The following is a 23,892-nucleotide window of genomic DNA, read 5'->3' as shown; positions in this document are numbered from 1 at the left end:
ATTGTGACTGTAATACACAATGCGGTGACAAGTTGTTGTTCTGTAGTATTCTGTGAGCACGGAGTTACTGAAAAGACTCTCTGCAGGCTTTCTTTTGATTTATTTTAAGTAACTTCTGAGTTTCAAACTGAAAGAGGTGTGTGCAAGGGGGAAATCTTGTCTCTTAGGAATCTGATAGCTTTTCCTGTGTAGACATTTTCATTGTTTTGCTGTGGTTGGTTTCTGCTACGGTAAATGTTAGGGGAGAATAATCCACTTACTTGCTTGGCAAAAATACCTGTGCATTTAAGTTGCCTAGGTTTGACTGGACATGTGCTGGGTTTTAGCTTAATGGCTTTTCAAGCAAGAAATAACTATTAAGAGAATCTATTTTGACATTTCTGTTTATTGGGCAATACAGATTAGTTGAATGAGTATTTGGATTTTGTTTGTTGTGTAATCTCTGGTTATTTTGTCTTGGCAGAAGCCATAATTTCTGGCCAGACAGTTGTTTAAAATCATTTATGTGATTTTAAATGTCTATCATAATTAAATAGTAACAAAGAGATAGTGGTTATTCTTGAAATAATTTAGGAAGCCCCTTTATATAATAGTTTAGAGAAGTTTTATTTTTAATCTAGGTTGTATAGAATCAAATTAGTGACAATTCACTGAAGAGGCTGTTTCCATTCTATTGCTCTTCCTTCATTCTCTAGGAAAAATATAGAGCACTGTTAGCTGTTTACCTGGGAGATGAGTCTTAGGTTTACATGACTGGAGGGAGAAAAAAGTTAATGCTTTTTTTTTTTTTTTTCCCTCTTGAAAGCTGTAGCTGTTGCAAAAGTACTGCTAAAGTTTCCTTGGCTAGAGCTTGTGGAGACAGAACAGGAACTAATTACTTTTCTAGAGCCGAGCTGCTTTTAGTGTGCTAACATCGTTAGCTAGTTTTTGCTGTTGACGTCAGCAGCAAAGCTGGAAGTTAGGATGCATAAGAGAAGGTATTTAAATCGAGCGGCTGGTAAATTATTACTTACCCCCTATGATTACAGCTTTTTTTTTCTTTGTGGGACTGGATTTCCTTCGCTCTCTCCGAGGCATATTGTTAAGAGTGCGTTATAATAGTTACAATTTGTTTCTATTGTTCTCAGCTTGCCGGTCCTGCAGCAGCAGCTTGATGCGCATTTTGCATTACATGAAATCCCAGAAGTGAAACTGGACTCTTAACACTCTGCTCAAACCAACAGTATGTTAAAATGCAAAATGAGAAAGGAATAGACATCATGAAGAAAGGCTGCTTTTTAAATATTTCTTTTAAAGAGGTGTTTCGGGTCTTTATTTTCCCTGTGAAGGGTTTGGATCTGGAACGTTAGGAAAGCGTTTCTGGGCTGGTCTCCCACTTAAATGAGTCCTCCAGTACAGTTGAAGTCTGCTAAGTCTGTAGCCCTACAGGAAAAATTCTTCATGTAGAATGAACTTTGAGGAAGGAGGGGCCTTAAGAGGTAAGACTGGAAAATAGGTTCTCCCTGTGTTTTGAAATCTAAAGCTGAGAGAAAGGGCTGAAGTGATGCACAGAAGAATGTGATTTTCTCTGACTAAAGCCGCTGAAGGGTGCTCAAGCCGAGGCACGAAGGGTGCGAATTGTCAGGCAAGGAGATGTTGTGGTCAGGGGCTTGTAAACCTGTTCATATTTATTATTTTGCCCACAGAGTGGATCATATAGCGATGATGGCTGGACAATAACTTAAAAAGTCATAACTTTTAGAGAGTAAGTTTTATAAGATAACGAGAAAGAGAGGATATTCAGATAAACTCTCTACGGGCTACAGTCAGGTCCTTTATGGGCTGTTTCTGAGCTGTCAGGGAGAACTTGAGACCGATGGGCTAAACTGTTCAGAGGTATTCCCACAAGCCGGGAAGCAAAGGTTTTATATGTCTCAGATCACTACTGGGTGGCATCGGTGGTTCTTCGGTGCAAACAAGGTATGATGTAAATGGGTAGCTTGTAGAGCAAGAAGGAATCTGGCCCTCATTAATCCTGGTCTTGCTTTAACGTTGTTGCATTGAAATACCATGTCCTAAAGCGTCTTCCTGGAACTGCCTACAAGCAAGCTGATCCTGTAGTTGGTTAGAGACTGCTCCCCACTATATCCTGTAAGGATTGTGCTTTGGGGTAGTTCTTTGAGGTCTGTTTATTAATCTGCCGAATTCAAGTAGAAGACGCATGAGATCTTTACGTCAATTTTTTTAAACTGTTACATTTGCTCCGTGTTTTTGTGTACCAGACTGGCTTCCTAATAGGGTTAGCCGTGTCCTGTGTGTTTGACTTCCTTTAAACTGCTCTTGCTGTGCATTTTTTTTCTTTTCAATACCATTTCTTGTCTTTACATGTTGTCGCATATTGCAAGATTTAATGTTATCACTTGTTTATAACCAAGTTAGTAATTTTCCTCTCTTTTGTCTAGATCAAGATGGAGACTTGTCAGGGACAATTTCACTTGTTATGACACAGTGTTGTAAAAGAATAAAAGACACAGTTCAAAAATTGGCCTCCGATCATAAAGACATTCACAGCAGTGTTTCCCGAGTTGGAAAAGCCATTGATAAGGTATTTATATTGTGGGTTTGACTGTGTTATTCCATGTATTCTATGCTGTGTACTCTGCTTTATGAAATGTGGAGTTATACTACATTTAATCTTAATGAAAGCTTCCCATCAACTGCAGAAAAGTAGGGTTGGGTGTAAAAACTCGCTTTTAGAACTCATTGTATTTGGGGTAGTCCATTTTGGGGCAGTTTATCATTCAGAGAGAGCATGCTCTATAGATATTAGTAGACTCAACAATAGTGTGTATTATATCGGTTTAGCAATCTGTTTGCTTCAGTATCAATCTCAATAAGAAATAGTATTTCTGTATATATATTGCATTTCTAGTTGATTGTTGGTAACAAATGACCAAGAAGTGGCATTCTCTTCTAGAAGACAATTTTAGAACTGAGGTAATTTTTGAAGAAAGGCGTTTTGTACAAAATATTTCAGGGGTGTCAGTTTTTAGGGCTTAATTTTGCAAGATGCAGAGTATTCTTAATGGGAGTGGAATAAGTCCAACATCTCACAGCATCTATTTCTATGCCATAACAAACAGTAAGGTAATGCAGYATTATCTTTGAAGCTTTCCGTGTGAGACATTCTTTCAAGGCATGCTTTCTTCCCTCTGTCCACAGTGAATCAGTACTGTGTTGTGTTCTTTCTTCTCTTACAAAGTAGTTCTGTGTGCAGGGGGCCCTGTACTTGTACATTTATAATCTTACCAGTGAAGACACTAGTAAACGTGTCTTTTTCACCTGTACAAAGACATGCGGCGTTACAGAATACTGATGCATCCTTTGGGTGTCTCACTGAAACTTTGTTAGTAATGGTAATCTGTTTGAGCATAATTTAACGGTAGTACAGTGAGCTATCAAAGTACATAACACTGCATTATTGGGCAGAATGTCTGTGTAATTGTTACGATATTTTTGCTTACATCTATGATAGACCGTCATGGAAAGCTCAGACTTTGTGCTAATAGCTCTAATCCAAGCCTTGCTATTATCCAAAGCTTAAGGACGCATCTGTCTCTAATCCTTGCTACTGTATCTAAACCAATTAACTAGAGTAAAATTCCATCCTTATTACTRGCTTGAAGCCTGAAATAAATCTGTATAATCTTGTCCTAAGTTTGAAACCTTCCTATTCTTCCTTAGCAAGTGAACTTCATATGAATGACCTTTCAGGTTTGGCTAAATCTTTTTTGTTTCTATATTCTGATAAGATAGAGCAGCACTAAGTCATATGTAGACAGCATGAATATTAACTGGCAAATTGTTGGGAATATTTCTTGGAAGCCTAAAAACCCAACACTTTCAAGCTTAAGAAAGCTTACACTTGAGCCTAGGCTCCAAATCTCTATTTCAGTTATGTCCTTAGTTTTTCTGAAGCGTTATTGCTGTGCTACCATTTTATCTACTATTTCATTTTAAAAAGCATGGCTATAATAAAAGCATTGATTAAATTTTAGACATTTGTTTTTTTTAAATAGTAGAAAGGGAAACTATAATGTACGCTGTGCCCGTAGAGTGACACACGGGCTGTTTCAGTGAGGTGTTTGRAAATGAGCAGGGTGCTCATTCCTCTAGACTCTGAATCCCGGTTAGTGTCCGTAAGTTTGAAACAAGAGACTGGAAGCAGCGGAAACTGCAGGAGTCCCCAGGCCTGCTGGTATCGAAGGGCTCGTTTTATGAAGGTCAGAGCACCCTTCCTTCCTGCTGGTTTCCCTGTGGGTTGAAGACACCAGGATTTCTCTCAATCTGTTGGACGTCAGTTAGAATCGTCTCTTTAAATATGAATTTTGTGTGTCTTTTTCTAATTTTATGCGAGTCGTTTGAATTTTGCTAGTTTTTTCTCACTGTAGTGTCTTAAGGTAACTACCTTAAAATGTATCCTGACGTCTCAGCCTGTTTTTCAGATCAATATATGTAGTGTTTAAATCCAGGTGGAATTTAACACTTCCCTGGACAGTGACACTTGAAGAAAATCTTCCGGATGCATTTAATCCTTTCTCCTGTGCTGCTGGAAAATATGCTTAAAACCTACCAGCCAAGCCTTTGTTGGCCTCGGAGTCCCATAACCTCTTGAGTTAACCCTCCCCCATTCCTTCCCAATAATATACTTAAGTTTAAACCAGTAGAAGTAATTAAGTGTAATTGATGTAGTGAATTGATTTTCAGGGTCCTCCAGACACATCCTGAACGAAATATTTCTGTTTCCCAAATGCAGTCAGTGCTCATTACAACGTGAAGAAGCAGCCCTTGCTTCGATTCACGAGGTTGGAGTTTTGTCTCTGTCACGTGTAAATCCCCATTGCAGCGCTGTTCTCATTTATTTTATCGATGGATTTACATCTCTAGGATGCTGGTTATGGTGGTCTTAGGGGTGTATGCTCAGGCGCAGAAAAATCTAACTCACGATTTTATTGCCTGATTTGAGACCAGGAAACATGCTAATATCTGTACCATTTTAATGTGACATATTCAAATGAGAGCTGCTGCTACACACTGAATTAACAAGCTTCCTACTTAACAAGCTTGRTTTTTTGAATGAACTTGTTGTATTATCTGTCTATGGCAATCTCATGTTAAATTTTTTTCTTCCCAATGTTGAGGAAGGGATGTACCTATACATAAGATTTAGTCTGGTCACTTTTTAAGTTAGGGCAGTCATTACTTATGAACTTGGATAGGACCAGGATTTGTCTGTCTGTAGAGTTCAGTCTGAGATCAGAGGCTCCTTATTGTTAAAAAATGAAGTTTAAATTTGGCATCAAATATTACCGGCTGTGTTAAAATCTGAAATGCCAAGACTTTATTACTTTTTAATTAGCAATTCCTGAAAAGTTTATCTAATAAGTTAAACTGTTTTTTTTCATAGGAGTGCTACATGTGTTACACACTTCCCACCTGTGAAGGTTGCCCTTTCTCCCAAAGAGCATTTTCTTCTTTGAAAGGAAACGTGTGCATCCATTTACTTATTTATTTAATTTATTTATTTTACTAGCATCTGCTCTGCTTCCAGAATTAATCGTGTCACTGTCATTCAGCAAGTTGTTATCGGGTAGCTCACTCAATAGTCTCCCTGTAAATCACTCTTCTGGAATGATTTAAGTTCATCTCGAACCATGTTTGATAGGGCTAGTAAATTTTTTCCCTCTAGTAGCTTCTATGTAGGTAGTGGTTAAATGCTTTCATTCAGGAAAATAAGTGGAATAAGTGCTAGCTCCTTTCCATGTTTGTTACATGGAAAAACTTGTATATGAACAAACCAAAAATCTATACTGAACATATACTGATGTCTTTTAATTATGTTGCTATTAAAAATTAGGGCTGGATAAATATGGAGTCTTTACAACTCAAGCTTTATCTTATGAACTGAAAAACTGAACAGAGAAGGTACACAGATGTATTTTATTTCTATTTCGGGTCAGAATTCAGGGGGTGAAGAAGGGAGGAGTGCACAAAGTAATCTCAGCAGGGAAACTGAGGAATAAAATTGTCCTTACTCATCTTCCTTCTTCATATCATGTTGTTACTAATAACACGGAAGGTCATGTGTGTGTGTCTTGAAGTCCTTTTCACACTTCAGCAATTATCAGTAACGCACTTTACAGTGTATCATTGGTATATTTAGCACATAATAGTCTATATTTTAGTCCTAGGTTTACTAGTTAAGTTCTTTAAAATGCTTATTTTTCTGGAGTAAGTAGTGACACTCTTGTACTTTTCAGGTTTTAAGCTTACAAAATAAACTTCTCAGAGTTTATGGAATTTATTTCAACTCTGAAATCTTATTAAACCCCACACGCTATCAGATAGCATACTGTTAGCATTTCAAAAGCAACACTGAGAAATGTGTAGTCACCAACATATAATGCTTGCATGACAACTGCGAAATGTGTAAGCAAATGGCAAGCAGTAATTTGTTCTGACGTGTGACAGTCACTCACTGTGATATACATATCAGTTCTTGAAACTCTTCAGGACCCAGTGGAGGCAGAGTTTTAGAATCCCACATATGGTAAAGAACTCAGAAATCATTTGTGTGTTTGAAAAAGTTATAGAAATGAGAACCTGGTCAAGGCTGTATTGACCAGAGAGCAGATGAGGGAGGAGGAGAACAAATTATTATTTCAGGAGGGTCCCCAGATCCTATTATGTGACTTAGGACTTAAAGCTGCAGCACATCTAGGTTGATAAGAGTCGTTACCATCTTTTATTACGGAATTAAAAGAAATCTTGGATACAAAGGGGTTTTGAAAATTATCTCAAGTCTTGTTTCAGGTTATCTCAAGTGTTGTTTCAGAGCTAAGTATTTTCTTAAAAATAATATTGAAATAATATAAGATACAAAAACCAGGGATATATAATCTGGTAAAAGCTTCCAGACTGCATTTCAAAAGTGACCGTTGTAGTGCCTGTTTGCTTTTGGCCACACTTGGCTTGAACTAGACCCTTGCAAGTGAATGCTTTGTACGTTTGAAATTGCTTTTTTTGGCCAGCTGCGTGCGTTTACTTTTGCTCTGTATGAAATTATCTCTTCTCACAAATCAATTGCTTGAAGAACAAAGTATACGCCCCTCCCCTGTACTTGCTTACCTCCTGTGTCACCAAGACAGGACTCTTGCTTGCTTTCTTTGTAGTGAAACCTTCCAGTTTTCTGTTTTGTTTTTTTTTTCTTATAGGTTCTTTATTTCATTTCGCCTCTAAATGAAAATGATCATCATTTAATAGCAGCACTGGGATTCCCAAGTATTCAAATGTTGTCCTTTGTGAGGGACTCCGGGTGATGGGCCCTGTAGGTGTGATTTTTTTGTTTGTTTTGTTTTAAGTGATGGATATATTCCAAGACTGTTAAGCGAYAGCAGTTGCTGGCAGTGGGAAACTTGCTTTGGCTTTTGGTGGCTCTCGACTCAATAACATCCTACAGTTCTCCATGGCGTGTTGTCCTGTGGATTCATGGCCCATCCTCTTCTGTATGCTCCTTTGGAGTCCTGCTGCTGTCAGATTCTGGATTTTGTAAAGGAACAGAGGTAGATAGTTCTGCCATTTCTGTCCCCAAATAATGAGTAGAAGGATGTGAAGAAGGCCTAGATTCAGCTGTAAGGGGTGATAGCTGCCCAAGAGAATACAGTTTCTTCTTCTGGGGTGTGCATGCACTAKGAGTGGAAACTGCATGAAGAATAACTTATCTTGAAGTTGAATATTTTTAGATTAGTAATGTTGTCCCCACTCCCAAATTTAAGTAACAACAGAAGACTCTGAGCGTTCTTGATCCTACTTCTGATATTTCTTTAATAAGTTGTTTATGGATTTATGTTATCTGTTAGTGTTGTTTGGAAAGTGATACCAGAATCGCCAAAGGTGGTTAACCTTAAAGGCTTCAAAGGGTTGGCACAAAGAACATTATTGTTTAGTCTTCAGGCTGCCTGGGTTCTTCAAGATGCAGATAAAAGATGAGCAGCACGGCAAGGAGTTTACAGGTTAAGATACCTAAGTGCAAATTTTGTTAAATGTGGGTTTTGAATCACGAATGGCAAGAATATAAATGCTTGTCTTGCCCTACCATCTCTAAAAGGTGGAAGAGCCAATTTGCTAGCCTCTTGGTTATGGTTATGGCTATGGTTAGCATCTTACTGAAGGCCTGGTAAGAGGTTTGAAGGGAGTGGTGGGTTTGAAGGTATATGTGTTGAGATGAGAAGGCCGTCCTGTTCACAGAGCAGCATCAAAGGAAGCGTGAAGATGGTTGGTGAAGGAAGGTAATAAGTGGTGAATAAAAGGAAGATGCAGTGCAAATCTGGACTGAGCAGAGTACTGGAACAATGAGAAGCTTAAAGAGGTCACAGCAGCCTAAACCTGTGCTGTTCCCRCTTGTCATGTCAGAGGTGTCTGCTCCTCTCACCGTCGGTAAGGCTGCCTCTGAAGGACTGATTGCCTTTATCTGGGGAGGTGTTGCCGTGCATCTGTCTTCTCTAGGGCTAATCACTTTGTGCTCTTCTGATCACCTCTAGCTGGCCTAAAAAGGCAGCAGTTCAGTCCTTGAGGCTGACATCCAAAGTTTGGTTAGATGTTCGATATCTGTTAAAAAAAGCAGTGAGGCATAACTGTGTGTGTATTTTTAAGGGAGAATTGTGCAAGGCAAAAGTGACCCCTTGGTCTGAAAGTTGGATGAGCGGGTTAGGTATGGGTCAGCTCAAGTACAGACGCTTGAACCCTCTGAGAACTGTCATCAACTCATGCTCCCAAAATGATGGGTATGAAAGCAGCATACTGACCCCTCTGGGCTTCCCTTGGCAGATCTCTTCACATGCACCTTATGAGAAAAGCTCTTCCTTTATCCTTTCAGCAAGAATAGACATGATATTCACATGTCCTGGGGGAGGAAGGCTGCCATAATGTTGTTTACTGCCATTTTTAACGTAAGAATATCCTTCAGACTTGATTGTGCTTCTGAGATGGGTTAATAGTAGGCTCACGAATGTTTCTGGCACTGTTGCTCTGCAAGTGTCTGTTGCCTGGTCTGTGTTTTGACAAAACAAAATCTGACTCTTTGGGCTCCTGCTACAGGTCAGAGATGCCGCAGCTGTGATGCAAAGTGTTGATCTCATGTGAAACCATGGCACCTCTTCAAATATGTCCTGACGTTGATTAACCACCTTTGTGCTAGCAGAACCTCTACCAGGTTGGGTATTGGCTCACCTGCCCCGTCAGTATTATGCTGGCTGGGAGAGACCTGTTAGTATCTGATGGGCAGACAGCTGATAAAACTGTGCTGTTTGCTCTGGCTGCGTTGCCAGAAGCGTGTGTTTGTATGGGGTGGATGTTCCCATGTTGTGCAGAACTGTTAATCATCACAGAACCACAGCTGAAGCACTGCTTATTTCACCGAACTTTGGTTTCCAAATTTCCTTCCTGGAAGAGGACTGTAGATATCAGGTGATCAGGTCACGCAGCAAGCAGTGCGCTGCCTTTCAGACTCCTCTCTTTCAAATACTTTCTTTAACAAAAAACAATATTTCTTTCCATATTGTTTTGGGCAGGGGTGAAGGCTTTTATCCAAATTAACTTGCCTGTCCCTGATCTGCAAACATTAGCAGTTAAAATCCTGGTTTATGTCTTGGGTTAGAATAAATGTTGCTCTCCTGTTTCCAAGAGTATATCGTGCCAAGTGTTACTAAAGCATCATTGTGACAATATTTTTGCTTATTCCTGGAATATGTCTGTAGGCCACTGGCCTGAAAATACACTGCAGTAGGATTATCCTGGTTTAGATGTGGAAAAGATCTCTCAGATCTTCAAAGCTCATCCTCTTGAGGTCTTCAGAGTTTTGATTTTTCATTGTCTTTTTGGAGGGAGGGCCGTGACATTCTCCTCYTCCTTTGTTTTGTGTGCATTTTTTTCCAGCATTGTCTTATCCCCTGACTATGTCAAAAAGTCTCGAGTTAAAGCATTTGCTTCTAATTCTGTCCCCCGTAGTGACAGTGATGCATTGATAGCACTATTTTGATTCTTGTGTAGGCGATCTTGTTTTCTGCTCTTTACACTTTTCAGTTTTCGCATATGGAAAAAGCCTTTTCTGCAAATACTTCTTTAAAAATGCATCATGGTCTGGAAATCCCTTTATTAGTTAACTAGATTTCTAATTTGCTAGCTGGACTTGTAATTTGTCAGTGTAATTCCTTATAGTGGATAATATTCAGACTTGAAATGAGCAAGCCCAGGGATTTCTTCTTCTGTACACAGGAGATAATGAAGCAGCTGACAGATATATTTCACTTTGAGCAGGAGGTAATTGAGGGCAAACTCAGTAATAGGCAGAAAGCATCAGAATGGAGACATAGGTGTCCTGCATAATTAAAGAAAAATTACGTGGGGTTATTTGTTCCATCCTATTAAATGTTAATTTGTACGTTTCAGAATTTTGACTCCGACATCAGCAGCGTGGGGATAGATGGGTGCTGGCAGGCTGACAGCCAGCGAATCCTCAACGAGGTAATGGTGGAGCACTTTTTCCGGCAGGGGATGTTGGATGTAGCCGAGGAGCTTTGTCAGGTAACTATAAGTATGGATGTTTAATGTTATCAAAAACTGGAAATTGTGCTTTGTATTAGTACCTTTATTTTAATGTTAATATTCTAGGTGAAAATTTAAACTGTCAGAGAAACAGCAATTTAAGCCCCAAATGCTCTATGGTTTGTCTAAAACACATGACTTTGTTTTTTCAGGAATCTGGTCTATCAATAGATCAAAGTCAAAAAGAACCGTTTGTGGAGTTAAATCGAATATTGGAAGCATTAAAAGTTAGAGTTCTGAGACCTGCATTAGAGTGAGTCTACTCAGTTTTTTGGAATACTTTTAATAAATCCTTAGTTTTTCACTTTAAATATTGTCTTTTGTATGTTTGATGTATCCCCATTTGTACTTTGAGAGAACTAGTTACTGAGTGAACCCCTTCTTTCTCCTGCTGTCCCCCTTGGGTGGCCTTCACCATGGGGAGTGCTAAACTAAGGGTCTCTTTCTCAGAAGAAGGATTAACTTGAAGCATTTGTGATGCTAATAGAAGATTTCAGGAAGAAATATCACTGGAATGGTTGTCTGCCTTGATGGTGCTTCATCCAAGTTATAGTGAAACATTGGCGAATCCGTTTTAAAAAGGTCTGATTCTGAAGGATAACAGGGCTTATTAAAGGTGTTGGGTATCATCGAGTCCTTTTAACTTCACTGAGCTCAGGGACTGATCAGAACTTGAATCAGGATCAAAGTTCTCCCTTTTCCTCAAGTTGGTTTCCCTTTTCCAAACAGATAAGAGACCACAGGGTGGGAAAAGGGAATGAAAGGATAGGTGTGTACTTTGTAGGCTGCGGGCGACAGGCAGATGATTATTAACTTTGGATCCAGGGTGCGGCTCTTTCCGAGGCAGGAGATGTCTCTGCATGAGCTCTGGTTGGGCCTCTGGACTGATAGTGAGATCTGATTGCGAGATCTCTTCTACACAAAATGGTTCAATCAATGCTAGAGTCAGTGGATAACGCAAAATGCTCAGACAAAAACTAAATCTGGAACTAGCTGAGGCGTCTTGATCAACCTTAGACCAGGATATTCTCTTGAAATTAATAGACTACTACCATTAGACATGTAGGCTGGAGCTAGAAGTAGCAGTGAGCAAAGAAAGGTGATGAAAAATTTTGTGGGCTACTGTTTTATAATTTTCAGTCATGGGTACCTAACTGTGCTGTACCGTATCAGAACAGCTTTTAGTTTAGAAACAAACAAAAGAAAATCCAAACAAACCCTGACCCTGTTTTGTTTTAGGTTGCATGAGCTTCATTAAGCTTAGCTTGGTCTTGCAAGTAAGAAAAAATAGGATAGCAAAATAGCTTTTTAGTGGCCTTTTAAAAGTAGAAACAATGAAACAAAGCAAAGTTCGATCGTGCTTCATTACACCATGAGCATAATTCATATATTTGAAATATCTTTTTGCATTATTCAGTTAAATACATTTTCATGTCAACAAACTTCCCCCCYCCCCCCCCCCTTAACATGAGCAAATGCAGGTACATCAATTCAGAGGTTATTGGCATCTAAACTAAATGCAGTGATACCCTGATATGCAAGCTTTGGTCTTCATAAACGGAGTCCTGGAGAATGCCTCTGGATCATGCAAAATGTGACCTAAATAGTTGGTCTTTGAATATAATTGCATAGGTGCAAAGCTCAGGTTGTTTATTGCCATGGAATTGGTTAATTGAAGGGCAGCAACATTGTCATGCCCTACATACTACACCTGAAACAGGATATGTTGTCACTTGCATCCCTTGTTTCTTTTAGTTCAAATAGTAACACAGCCTTTGTGAAGGGTGCTTCCTGAGGAATGGTAACTTGCTGTTATGAACGTCTGTCCACTTCAAGTCACTAAACTCATTTTAGCTCTAACTAGCCAGGCCCTGTGCCTTACTGACTGCTAATTAGTCATTTCTTGCAGTTCCTGCAACGTGTTAAATATTTTTCAAACAAAGGAGAAGGCATGGTCCTTCTCCAAAGGAACTTTTATTCTGGAGACAGCTGAACGGGCGGAGAATAGGGCACATTGTTAGCGCAGTTTGTACGCTAGGCTCCCTCCCCCATTCTGTCTCATGTCCTTTTATAATGCAGCTCTTCAGTGCAAAAGCTATCTGCTTCTGTGTTTGCGTAGTGAAGAGTACAGAGGGTCCTTATGTATGGTGACCCTCAGATGCTTATGTAAAAAACATGATGTTAGTGACAACAACCAAAATGTAACAAAACTTCATACAGTCTAAGAGGTAAGCAGTGTCTTAAAATGCCTAGTTACTCCTCAGAATCGCTGATACCCGTGAACTTATTCCCATATTATTTCACAGTAGGCATGGGTGTTCAGGAGGAAGGATAGAAACCACACAGTCAGCTCCAGAAGGGGCAGCATCCATATGAGAGGAGCTTTGAAGGATGGTATCGTGCTGTTGGGGTGAAAAGCTAATAAATGGGCAAAGCTGGCATCATTAAATATAGCTTGAGGGGTACTTAAAAGCAGTCCCAAACTGACTTGTTCCATGGCTATGTTCCTGTTAAAGCAGGAAGTGGTTGTTGCGCAGGAATGAATAACTACAGCATCATGAACCAGGAAGGGAAGTACAGCGGGGTTTACCTATGCAAAATTGCAAAGAGTTGGAATGAAAACAGTAACCAGTATCTCTGGCTCTGCCAGTGCTTTGCAGTTCATGCTAGGCTAAACCCATTGGAAATAAAGCAAATACTGTAGATATCTCCTGGTCATTGCCTTCTAAAGGGAATTGTCAGATAATGATTTTTAAGGAAGACTTTCAATGCCCTGCATTTGTCCTGCAAATGGTGGTGGAGAGAAGTTTGTATTAATATCAGATCAAAAAAAAAAAAAAGTAGGATTTTCAGATTTTCTTACTAATACAAATTCCAACACTTACAAATACTACAGCTCAAAATTAAATTTTGTGCAAAGGGCCATAATGTTTTTCTTTTTTGTATGCTGTTCAGCTTTACTTTGTAGATGCTCAGCCTAGGCCTGCACACAAAGCAGACTTCCGTACAGATTTCTGTACATCCTCAGCATCCCATTAACTTCTGGTGACTCTTYTCATTGGGATTTGGCAATGGGGGAGGGAAATCCATAGGTTCTTTGTGGGTGGATTCAGGGTCTTCTGAGCCCAGGTGGGTCTCTGTGTGAAGGTATGGTGGGAATGACTTGCAAGTTCAAAGCTTTTGATGGTTATCTCTTATGAGAAGATGGTATCTCCTTCTTATATATCTGTACAGCAGTGAGGTGGACAGATCCTGGTATTTGCTGGGACCTCTGGGACATGATTTAAACTTCATCTAATCTTTGTTTTGTAAATTCATTTTAACTAAATCCTGTGTGGGAGCTAGAGGAGTTCTGTGGTTTGACTGATATACTCTGAGAATTCATATGGATTTGAGTTGTGAAAGTGAGAAAGGTCAGGAAGTCCTTTTTTTAAAGGAGTTAGGAAGACAGGTGGTGTGATTATTAATGATTTTGGACTGTGGTAGAGTAGTATGTAGGTTGAATATTAAGTTAGTTAAACATCATTTGTTGCTTTTTCCCTTTCTGTTAGAAATCTCTTGAACAGGAACAGAACGTCCTAGACCAAACACCTCAGGCCTTGRTCCTGTGGCTGCTTTCTTCTGATACAATCTGTGCTGCCACTCAAAGAGCTAAAAATGGGAAGTCTGGCTAAAAGCTAATTTGGAAAAATAGACTCAATCTCAGCCAGATGAAGTACCTTGCCATGTGGTCACGTGGTTGTGAATATTGACAGGGAGAGGATGGAGGCTCTTTTGATGCCTCCCTGTTGACACAGTAGATTAATATCTCATTAACGTGACTGCGGGACTTCAATCTCAAGCTGATATTAGTCTTATTGTTTACTGATAATGGGTTTTCTTTCAGCTTCTTACTGGYCTATGGCTGTTAACTGCAGGCTCCTCTTTTCTTAGGAGTGAGCTTTACTGCAAGTAAGCCAGGTTTAAGCCATGGACACTGATCACAAAAACGTGTGATTAGTGAGTATATCCTTCCATCCTGGTGGAGATAACAGTGACGGCAGTCTTCTAAGCCTACTAATCTGAGACTGCTTGAAACAAGGGACATTAGGGCTTGTTCTTAGTCCAAAGGCTACCTTTTTTCACCCTTTTTCACTGCAAGGTTACTGCCATCATTACAAAGCCTTACCAGTAAGGTCAAACTCCTGACACTTTCACCACAACAAACTGAAAACAGACACTTGCTTGTTCAATGGTACATCTTAACACAGAAGGCTCCCTTTCATTGGAAGCTTTACCCGCACTGTAAGAAAGCTTAATTTCCTTATTTTAATATTGAGTAGAAAAGAACAAAAGCTTCACTTACCCCTTCTTTTTAAGAAATAGAGACCACCTCACTTCCTTGCTAAAAAGTGAAAAGCTCCTCTTTGCTTAATGGGGCCCCTGCAGTGAAAATAGTATAACTAATTAATGCTGATGAGAAACAGATGTGACTGAAGAACACTGGAACCTGAGGTTTTTAAAAGAAAAGGGTTGGATTGATTTAGGCCTGACAGTATTTAATCTAAAAATAAATAATAATAAAAAAAAAGATGAATAAAATGTAAATAATGAAAACATTTGTATGAAATGTTTTAAAAATTCCAATTGATTTTACTTGGTGCAAGTTTAAGCATCCTTGTATGCTATTTGGAAGCCTAACATTAGTGTTGTCATGGTGAATGAGACCCAGAAAGTGAGAACTATTTTTATTGCCCAAGTTGAAAATAACACAGAAAGCAAAGTTGTAGCAGGGCAAAGTATAGTATTTAAACTGATTTCCCTTCCCCTCACCCCTAGCATAAGGTCTCAATAGTATTTTTCTTTGCGRCCTTCATAGATGTACTCCCCCTCTCCAGGGCAACGTGCACACATATGTAAACATAGTGGCTTAGCAGAAAATGTTTTGGGAATGAGGCAGTTGAAAAATACATTCTTAAAGGCTTGATCAAACCTGTTTAATGTTTCAGCTCAAGACTCTCTGTAATTGTTAAAAATGATATTAACGGTCTGATATTAATCCAAATACAGCAATTAGATTTCAACTCTTTGTGCTTTATATTGTACCTAACTCAGTGCTGCTTTCCTGTCCCCGAGCGTGGAATTCTGCTGCTGTGTGTTTGCAGACGGAGGTTAACCTGTGCCGCAGCACCAGAAGTGGCATCATTCACGTGGTCTGCATGCCGTGAAGCTCAGTTACCTGTAAAGAGCCTTGCYRTTTTCTGTGCTCCTTRTGGAGTAATGCAAGTTCAGGGCACAGTCAGATTCTGACACAATTCTCCTTGAAGTAGATGTTGTGCAATTATAACAATTTCATATTGCGCAGGCTGACATTTGATTATTCTCTGTCRTGTCCCTCTGTACCTCCTCATTTCTTCCAGGTGGGCAGTATCCAACAGAGAAATGCTTATGGCACAGAATAGTTCGTTGGAGTTTAAACTGCACAGATTATATTTCATTAGCTTATTGATGGGTGGAACAGCAAATCAAAGGGAAGCACTTCAGTACGCAAAAAATTTCCAGCCATTTGCCCTAAATCATCAGAAGGGTGAGTAAGTGTTTGGTCATTTTAAGAGGAATAAAGCACCCAGATATGGCACGTGGTGGTAAAATATAAATCATGTTCAAACCATGCATTTGTCTCATCCATTGTTTTCATTTCATCAGAGGCTTTGTATTTATAAATTTAATATGTATAGTTTGAATCCTTACAATTTGAATTAACTCCTTGTTTTTAAAGAGGACACAAAAAGTTATATTTTAATTTAGCTGCAAGTTTGCTTGATTTTAAGGTTTTTGGCTCTTTAGTTATTTAGATTACAGCTACCATAGTCTTGCTGCCAGGATAAAGTGTTAAAAATGCACAGAAATATTCTTGGAATAGACATCTGCTGTTTTCTGCTGTGTGGGGTCACACAGAGAGACCTGAAACTTTTGAGAAATGGCAATTTGCGAGTTAAGCAAACCATCCCAATAAAACCTAGTTTTTAGCGTACTGTGTCTGTCAGAACGTACAAAAATGCTACTTTAGAATTTGTTGATGATCCCTCCTTAGCCTCTTCCTGGATCTTAACATCTGCTGGAAGGGAAGACGCGCATTTTTTTTCTTTTCTGTGATGGGTATTGTTTATTAAAAAAGCTGTATCTCAAAACTGCTCAAAGTCTGTAGTCCATTGAAAGTAATTTGCTGTTTTAAGCAAATTAATGGGCAGCATGCAGGTGCTTGTAGAGGGGCAGAAAACCCCCGGTCCAGTAACAGGCGACTGGAGCTGTCTAGCTGTAGACATCTGTTCTGTGACAGCCGTAACTGTGTTTAGCAGAGGGGTAAGATGCGTATTATTGCTTCACTGTGTGTTCCACTTCTGCTTGTTTCCGTGCAAAAGGTGAAAGTGTAGACGCTGGCTTTTATTTATAGTATAAAATAAACAACTAACTGTTCCTGGTCCCTCACAGATATTCAGGTTTTGATGGGCAGCCTGGTGTACCTGCGGCAAGGTATAGAGAACTCTCCCTACGTTCATCTATTAGATGCAAACCAATGGGCGGACATCTGTGACATCTTTACAAGAGACGCCTGTGCTCTTCTGGGTCTCTCAGTTGAATCACCCCTCAGTGTTAGGTATGCTCGTTTTTGTTTGCTTTTAAAAGGAGGTACATAGTGTTTTGGTTTTTCTTTCCCGTTGAGGACAAAGGAGAACTTTTGAGAAGTAGCCTCATCACGCTTGAGTCAAGCAAAGAGTATGGTTGCCATTACCTCTAGCGAGCTCTGCAAAGCTTAGAAATTGGGGGTTCCAGCGTGCCGTGCTTTGTCCTGCACCCTCTCAGCTCAAGAGAAAGCATTTGGCTTCTGTAGTTTAGACATCAGTACGAAAGATGAGGATGGCAATTGGCCATTTATTGCCACATCGAATGTGTGAAAACTGTCCTTGCTGTTTAACTTCTAAAAACTGAAACTCCAACCACGATCCTGTCAGCACTTGATCATCTCTATTTTTAATCCACACTTACTACTTTACCTCTCTTCTCTTTAGAAGAATGTTTTGAAATAGTTGTAATGTGATTTCAGCTGCTAAAATTTCCAAATTGTTTGCTGAACCTCATTTGTGAAAAAAAGAAAGAGGTGCATTCAAGGCCAGCAGCTAATCTGACAAAATGCAAATCTGTTGGAGGCTGTTATAAATGTGAAGAAAAATCCAATCTAATCTCCTTCTAGCCTTCCTGAAGATAATGTCGATTAGCTGCTACTTAGCCTTTGGATGCCAAGTCCCCAGATATGCTTGTCTGATGTTCTAATTTTCATTTTAGACATTAAATGGAAAATAAATGATGTGTTTCTTCCTGGGCTAGATTTGGTACTTAGCAGAAGCTTCACTACCTTTTCTTGATTATCTGTTTGCGTGTTACTATTCTTAGACTTCTCTGCTTAGTTTATAGCTCTTTAAAACTGTCAAACCTTCTGCTTCTGCTATTTGCATCACTATCATAAAATACAACAGAAGCAACAAAAGGAGCACTTGCAGATTAATCTGCCTTTCTGGAATAAATGTTACCAGTTTCAGTGTGACAGTTTAATAGATATCCAGAACTTTTAGCTCTGATTTTTAGTTTTATCTTTTTCCCGCCTCAGTTAAATTAATAGGCGCCCTTTACATTTTAATTGCCCATGCACTAACATTGTAATCCTGCAGATCTCAGTGCAGCTGGCCAAGAGATTTTCAGTGAAGTGGAAAAGTCCCTCCTATTGATGTTTGGATTGGTTGGACGCTTAGTTCGGGCCCAATGTGAAATCAGATGCACTGAAATGTATTTACCGTTTAGGTTGTATTTATGCTTTTGGCATAAGCAAGGCTATTCTAAACTGTTGTGACCTTTGAATGCTGAAAAGCCTTTAAAAATTAAACCAGCTTAAAGAGAAACTCCCACTATATAAAATGTATAGGTTTCCAGAACACGGATAGTCATCACTTCTTTCCTTTAAAGGCTGCTCGGTTTCTCTGTCCTGTTTCTAATCCCTGACAGAGCATGAGGTCTGAGTGTTACTGTGTGGCGTCAGTGGGAGAACTCTTGTTGCATTGCATAGGTCATGGTTGAGGGTCTTGAGGGACCCTGTCTACGAGACACCAACTAATCATTTCAATTTGCTGTTTACTGGAGTTGTTACACACCTGAAGAGCTCTTTCAGAGATGTTTTCATGTGGAACCATTCAAGTAATAATGCTTTTATTTTTCCAGATGATATCTGTATAAGCTTTCCACAGGGTTAATTTCAGCATTTAATATAACTTGAGTTAACTTTTATCTTCAGTACAGAATGCCACACATCAGGATCCTAGCCCAAGAGGTAGGTTTAAGCTCTACAGGTCATTGATAATCTGCCCCAGAACTCTTGCTTGTTATACTGAAGGGGGCAAAGAATTTGTTCAGCCTTACTGGCAGCGTAGAAGTACAGACAAGAACAGAATGAAGTCGTACAACGCTCTTGTATCCCACAGAACCGTTAAAGTAGAAACATGAATGTTTGTTTCATAACAGGTACCTTAAGTTGACGTTTCCTTGTTCTGCAGTTTTTCAGCAGGTTGTGTAGCATTACCAGCTCTAATTAACATCAAGGCTGTTATTGAGCAAAGGCAGTGCACAGGTGTTTGGAACCAGAAGGATGAACTACCGGTGAGTTGATGCTGAGCTATCGCAGAGCAGATTTTTAACAGTGAACATTGCTTTCAATTTCTTTTGCGCTGAATGTGTAAAAGATGTTCCTATATAAGTGGAAAGGGAATGCATCTCACTCAGAAACATTAACTTCCTTCAACTAGGCTTGAGCTCTGTCCACAGGTTGTTTTGCATTGCTGCTTTATTAGGCAGGTATGAGGTGAGCAGAAGTAGTGCTGTATCTGGGGATGTGGGAACTGAATTGGGATCCAGTGTGTTATGCTTCCAGAACAACTCATTTATAGTGAAATCCTAGTTTCTCTTTATGGCTCTTACCAGGTGTGTGCATGGCCTGATTCTGATTTGGAAAGAAAACATAGTGTCAAACTGGGCACGAGCTGAGTTACCTCTTTGCATTTGGAAGAGATCCATACATAGCTTCAATGCATGTGTTATGATTCATTCAGCTATTTTTATTTTTTTTAATTTTTTTTGTAGTAATGAGTGTGGAATATGTGAGAGTGACTGGTTCATGTTGTGGTGTTCAGGCACGAATGATTTACTAGGATAGTATTTAGGAAAGGCTTGCTGTCAAATGCAGTCCAGTTAATAGTATTTGCATGGCTTTTTGCATATTCTAAACTTAACAGTCTCTAGTGTGTTTGGGGATGGGAAGCCCAATTTTCATCATACATGCAAAGACATAGAGATTGAGTGTTGGTACTGAAAAGAAATGATTCAGATACGCTTCATTATTATTGACATGACTTGTAGATGTTGAGAGAGTCTTTCAAGAATCTGTAGAACATTTGCATTATCTCTCCAAGTTGTAGGGGGTTTTGTTTGTTTGTTTTTAATGGATGCACTCTATCATCTAAACCCCTAGACCACTCTGGAAGTCACTGTCTAGAAAATATGGAAAGTCTTGTTGGGTCATCAGCTCAGATTTTTGGCAGAGCACAAATCTGCACTAAAATATGCATTTGTCTCTTGGCAGGATACTCTGCTTTGTGGGGGTGGGGAGAAGCAACATAAATTACCGTTTTTAAGATCACAATTAAGTATTTTTGTCTGGAAACTGGCAGACATCAACACAATGGATTTTCCTGTCTTCACAGCTGAATTGTGAAATCTGTTGAGTAAGGGCCATGACCTAGAGGGATAATTGTCTGGAAATGTAGTTTCACAAGATAACCATTTATCTTAATTTCTTTCACAGATTGAAGTGGACCTGGGTAAAAAGTGCTGGTATCATTCAATATTTGCCTGCCCCATTCTTCGTCAGCAAACAACAGATAATAATCCACCTATGAAATTAGTCTGCGGTCATATTATATCAAGAGATGCTTTGAATAAAATGTTTAATGGCAGCAAGTAAGTACCATTCTTGGATTTCAAGGAAAGTGTAGACAAGGACAAGTCTTAAGCCTAGAATACTGTGTTTGGGGAAAGCTGAATCCATAATTACATAATTGGTGGAAGCTGGTTAGTCTTAGAGAATGACTTYGAAGACAGATAGCAGGGTTGATGTGCTGGAGAATAGCATAATAAACCCTCTGATTTTATTGAAAGTGACGTTATAGGAAGGAATGCAATGAACAGAATAATTTTCCAAGCTGTAAGTACCATTGCGTTATCACAAATTCACACTGGAGGCTTTTGCACACACTTTTCCATTGGRAGCATGGTTAATAATGCATGGGTGGGGGAAAAAAAAAAGTAAACCTCTGGGGAAATGTGGCTAGTAGTCGAGCAGGTAGCTGAATTATTGTTGTGGAAATACTCCTCACTTAGATATCAGTGGGGTGCCTACAGGCCTTAGGGAAGGAGGAATGTGGGAGAAAGAGCTGTATCAGTTTCTTTCAGGAAGAACTATTGGTAATTTGGATTGAATAAATGCAGCTTCTTTGGTGGTTGTCAACCTAATTTAGAAACATAAGTTGTTTTATGAAATCCAGGGGGGAAATAAATGATAATAGGAAAAATGTTGAGTGATGTTTACATTGTCTGCCCTGTTAGGAAAAGGTTTGGTTTCATGGGTAACTTCAGCCACTTAACCCAGTATAAACCTGCTGGCTGTTTGCAGTGACGTTATTCCTCTCCTTGATTGCTTCCTCCTGATGCTTTCATTGAGCAGCTTATCACAGCACAGCTTTGACAGACTTAACTCCGAGGGGTAAAAGGCCCAAGCTTATGTGGATGGGGGGAAAAAAGAATCAATGCTAGAAGAAACGTCTTAAGGAGGGGGAAATGTATGGGGGGGAACAGCAGCGGGAGGCCAGGCTGTGCCGTTCAGGTCTGGCCTGCAGTAGTTGATCTAAGTGGATTGTAAAATCGCAGCGTTTTGGGAACAAGAGAGTAAAACTGGATGTTAATGAAGCCAAAGTGAAAGCTAGCAGCTTGTTTAAAACGAGTACAAGACAACAAGCTAAGCCTGAAGTATAAATAATAGATTAACTATGGAGACTAATTTCTTGGTATTTAATAATTCAGGGGTATGTGGGYGAAAGCTAAAAAGGAATATAATCGGGGAAAAGAAGTGTGCTTAGGGTCTCTTTCAGCTAAAAGGCGCCTTTTAACGGAGCCAGGTAAAGCATTAGGCGCTTAAAAGTGCCTTCATTTCACACTACAGGCAGAAAAGGGGAAGGACTGTCGCTGCGAACTTGATACCTTTGTAATGGATTAAAAAACCCAGCGCTCGGTAGCCTCCGCGTTGCRAAGTCTCTGGAAAGCGCGCTGCTGCTGGGCTTTCACATCAGCCCGATTCTAACATGTTGCCTTTGTCCCCAGATTAAAATGCCCCTATTGTCCGATGGAACAGAGCCCCGGCGATGCCAAACAGATATTTTTCTGAAGAAAAGTTTCATTATGCAGTTTGTAAGTGACACTCTGAATTTCAGGTGCATTTCAGAAGAATTAAAACACACTTGTTCCATTTTATGCAGCAGACTGAGGACTCCTATGTTTGTATAAGCTAATGCTACAGAAACTTTGCCAACATTTAGTATATACATACCAAGTGGAAATGCTACAGAAATATAATTACCATAGGGCTTTACTATACTCTTGGTCTCCATACCTGATCAAGTTACTACACCAGCAGTTGTCATTCAATGCAGGTTTTTGTACTTAATTATATGGTGACTTTTTACTTTTTAAAAGCAGAAATTGATCACCCCCATATGTTTAATATTCTTCCTGCTATTATTCTATCATTCTATTGATACCTGTCACCTTAGAGAATGTTTGTGGAAAAAGTTTTATTTCCTGTAATGTGTACATAATTRAAAGTAAATACTTCAGAAAAAAAAAAAGTTTGATAAATTGAATAGTGGTTATAGAACTAATTTGTATTTTTTTCGCTGAAAAAGCTGTGATATATTCTGAGTTTTTCTTTCAAACATTTTTTCAACTTTTACATAGATTTCAAAGTAAATGTGCATATATATAAAATATATAAAATATATAGCCCCAAGGGGCTAGCTGTTAAAATCCATCACTAATTTATAAGGGTGGTGTGTGGATAAATTACTACTGGAACAGAGTGGGAATAGGGAATCCTGTTCCTTTGGTTTCACGATCAAGAAATGTTTGTGTAAGAGAATATTCAATAAAATGAAATTCTGAAGTGGAAATGCTTTTAGTCAATGACATTTGCTCTTGGGCCTTTGTAGTCATGTTCTTTGAACTTTGTATTCAAGATTAGGCTATAAATGTCATGTTGCTGTATAGTTTAATAGTCATTATAGTGTGCTATTTATAAACAGTTATCAAAGCCAAATAAATTGTAGAAGTATTCATTGTTAAATGGGGGAAAAGCATGTTCTGATGCAATCTACTGATCACGACTCTGCACTTTGCAGAATTGGGCCCTACATCATTACATTAGAAGGTAGCAAATTTTCTGTAGCTTGAGAACACTTTGCTTCTAGCCTTGTTTTTGTAGTAGACTATTACTGCCATTGCCACTTTTTCTGCTAAATTTGTCATATTGTTGACTAGATAAATTTGTACTCATAAACCAGATGTAGATCATGGCAGTTTAAATCTTTTCTAGTGTGCATATATTTGTATTTATTGCACTGTCCTATAGTAGGGCAAGCAGCCATAAGGCATGCAAAGCTACATGTAAAATATATATTTCTGTATTGTGTAGTAAAAAAAACAAAAAAAACCAAAACAACCCCCCCCCCCCCAAGCTTATATGGTTGAATACTGACACACTGGTTGATGCACTAGCACAATGCACTACAGAGAAGAACGTCTTTGAGAAGTCTACACCTTTTGAATTTGTATATCACCTGTCTTGGGACACTGGCTTGGACTCTGTCGGATCAGTGACGATGGACAACCTTAAAGAGACATTAAGAGGAACAAACCAAGGCACACAAATTTTAAACTTTAAATGTTCGATATATGTGGAAAAAAACCAGGTGTGTGACTTTCTGCAAAACTTAAATTGTATTCACACTGAGTTCAGAACAACTGGGTTACCAAGTGGTAAAATCAACAATAAACGGGTGAGGATATTATTTTCCATGTAGGTTTTCTAGTCTTGTTGAAATTACTTTTTATCCTTTCTTT

The 23,892-nt window shown here is 39.1% G+C and overlaps 1 protein-coding gene across 2 annotated transcripts; it reads left to right on the top strand.

The window, feature by feature from the left end:
* Positions 1 to 1,141: 1,141 nt before the first annotated feature.
* On the top strand, positions 1,142 to 23,851 carry RMND5A (required for meiotic nuclear division 5 homolog A). 2 transcript variants are annotated; one of them, XM_026064608.1, is made up of 9 exons: positions 1,142 to 1,222; positions 2,442 to 2,584; positions 10,486 to 10,620; positions 10,794 to 10,894; positions 16,041 to 16,207; positions 17,113 to 17,278; positions 19,224 to 19,326; positions 20,528 to 20,682; positions 22,099 to 22,943. In XM_026064608.1, the coding sequence occupies exons 2-9, from the start codon at positions 2,480 to 2,482 to the stop codon at positions 22,160 to 22,162; spliced, it is 996 nt and encodes a 331-aa protein (XP_025920393.1). In that variant the 5' UTR covers positions 1,142 to 1,222; positions 2,442 to 2,479; the 3' UTR covers positions 22,163 to 22,943. The 2 variants fall into 2 exon arrangements, with proteins under 2 accessions (XP_025920393.1, XP_025920392.1); XM_026064607.1 differs by lacking the exon at positions 1,142 to 1,222 and adding an exon at positions 1,433 to 1,478 and having other exon boundaries at positions 22,099 to 23,851.
* The last annotated feature ends 41 nt before the right edge of the window (positions 23,852 to 23,892 follow it).

This window comes from Apteryx rowi, unplaced genomic scaffold (assembly GCF_003343035.1).
Source record: "Apteryx rowi isolate R43461 unplaced genomic scaffold, aptRow1 scaffold_22, whole genome shotgun sequence".
NCBI classification, from domain to species: domain Eukaryota; kingdom Metazoa; phylum Chordata; class Aves; order Apterygiformes; family Apterygidae; genus Apteryx; species Apteryx rowi.
The sequence above is the reverse complement of the archived record's forward strand: the minus strand, read 5'-3'. Positions and strand labels throughout refer to the sequence as shown.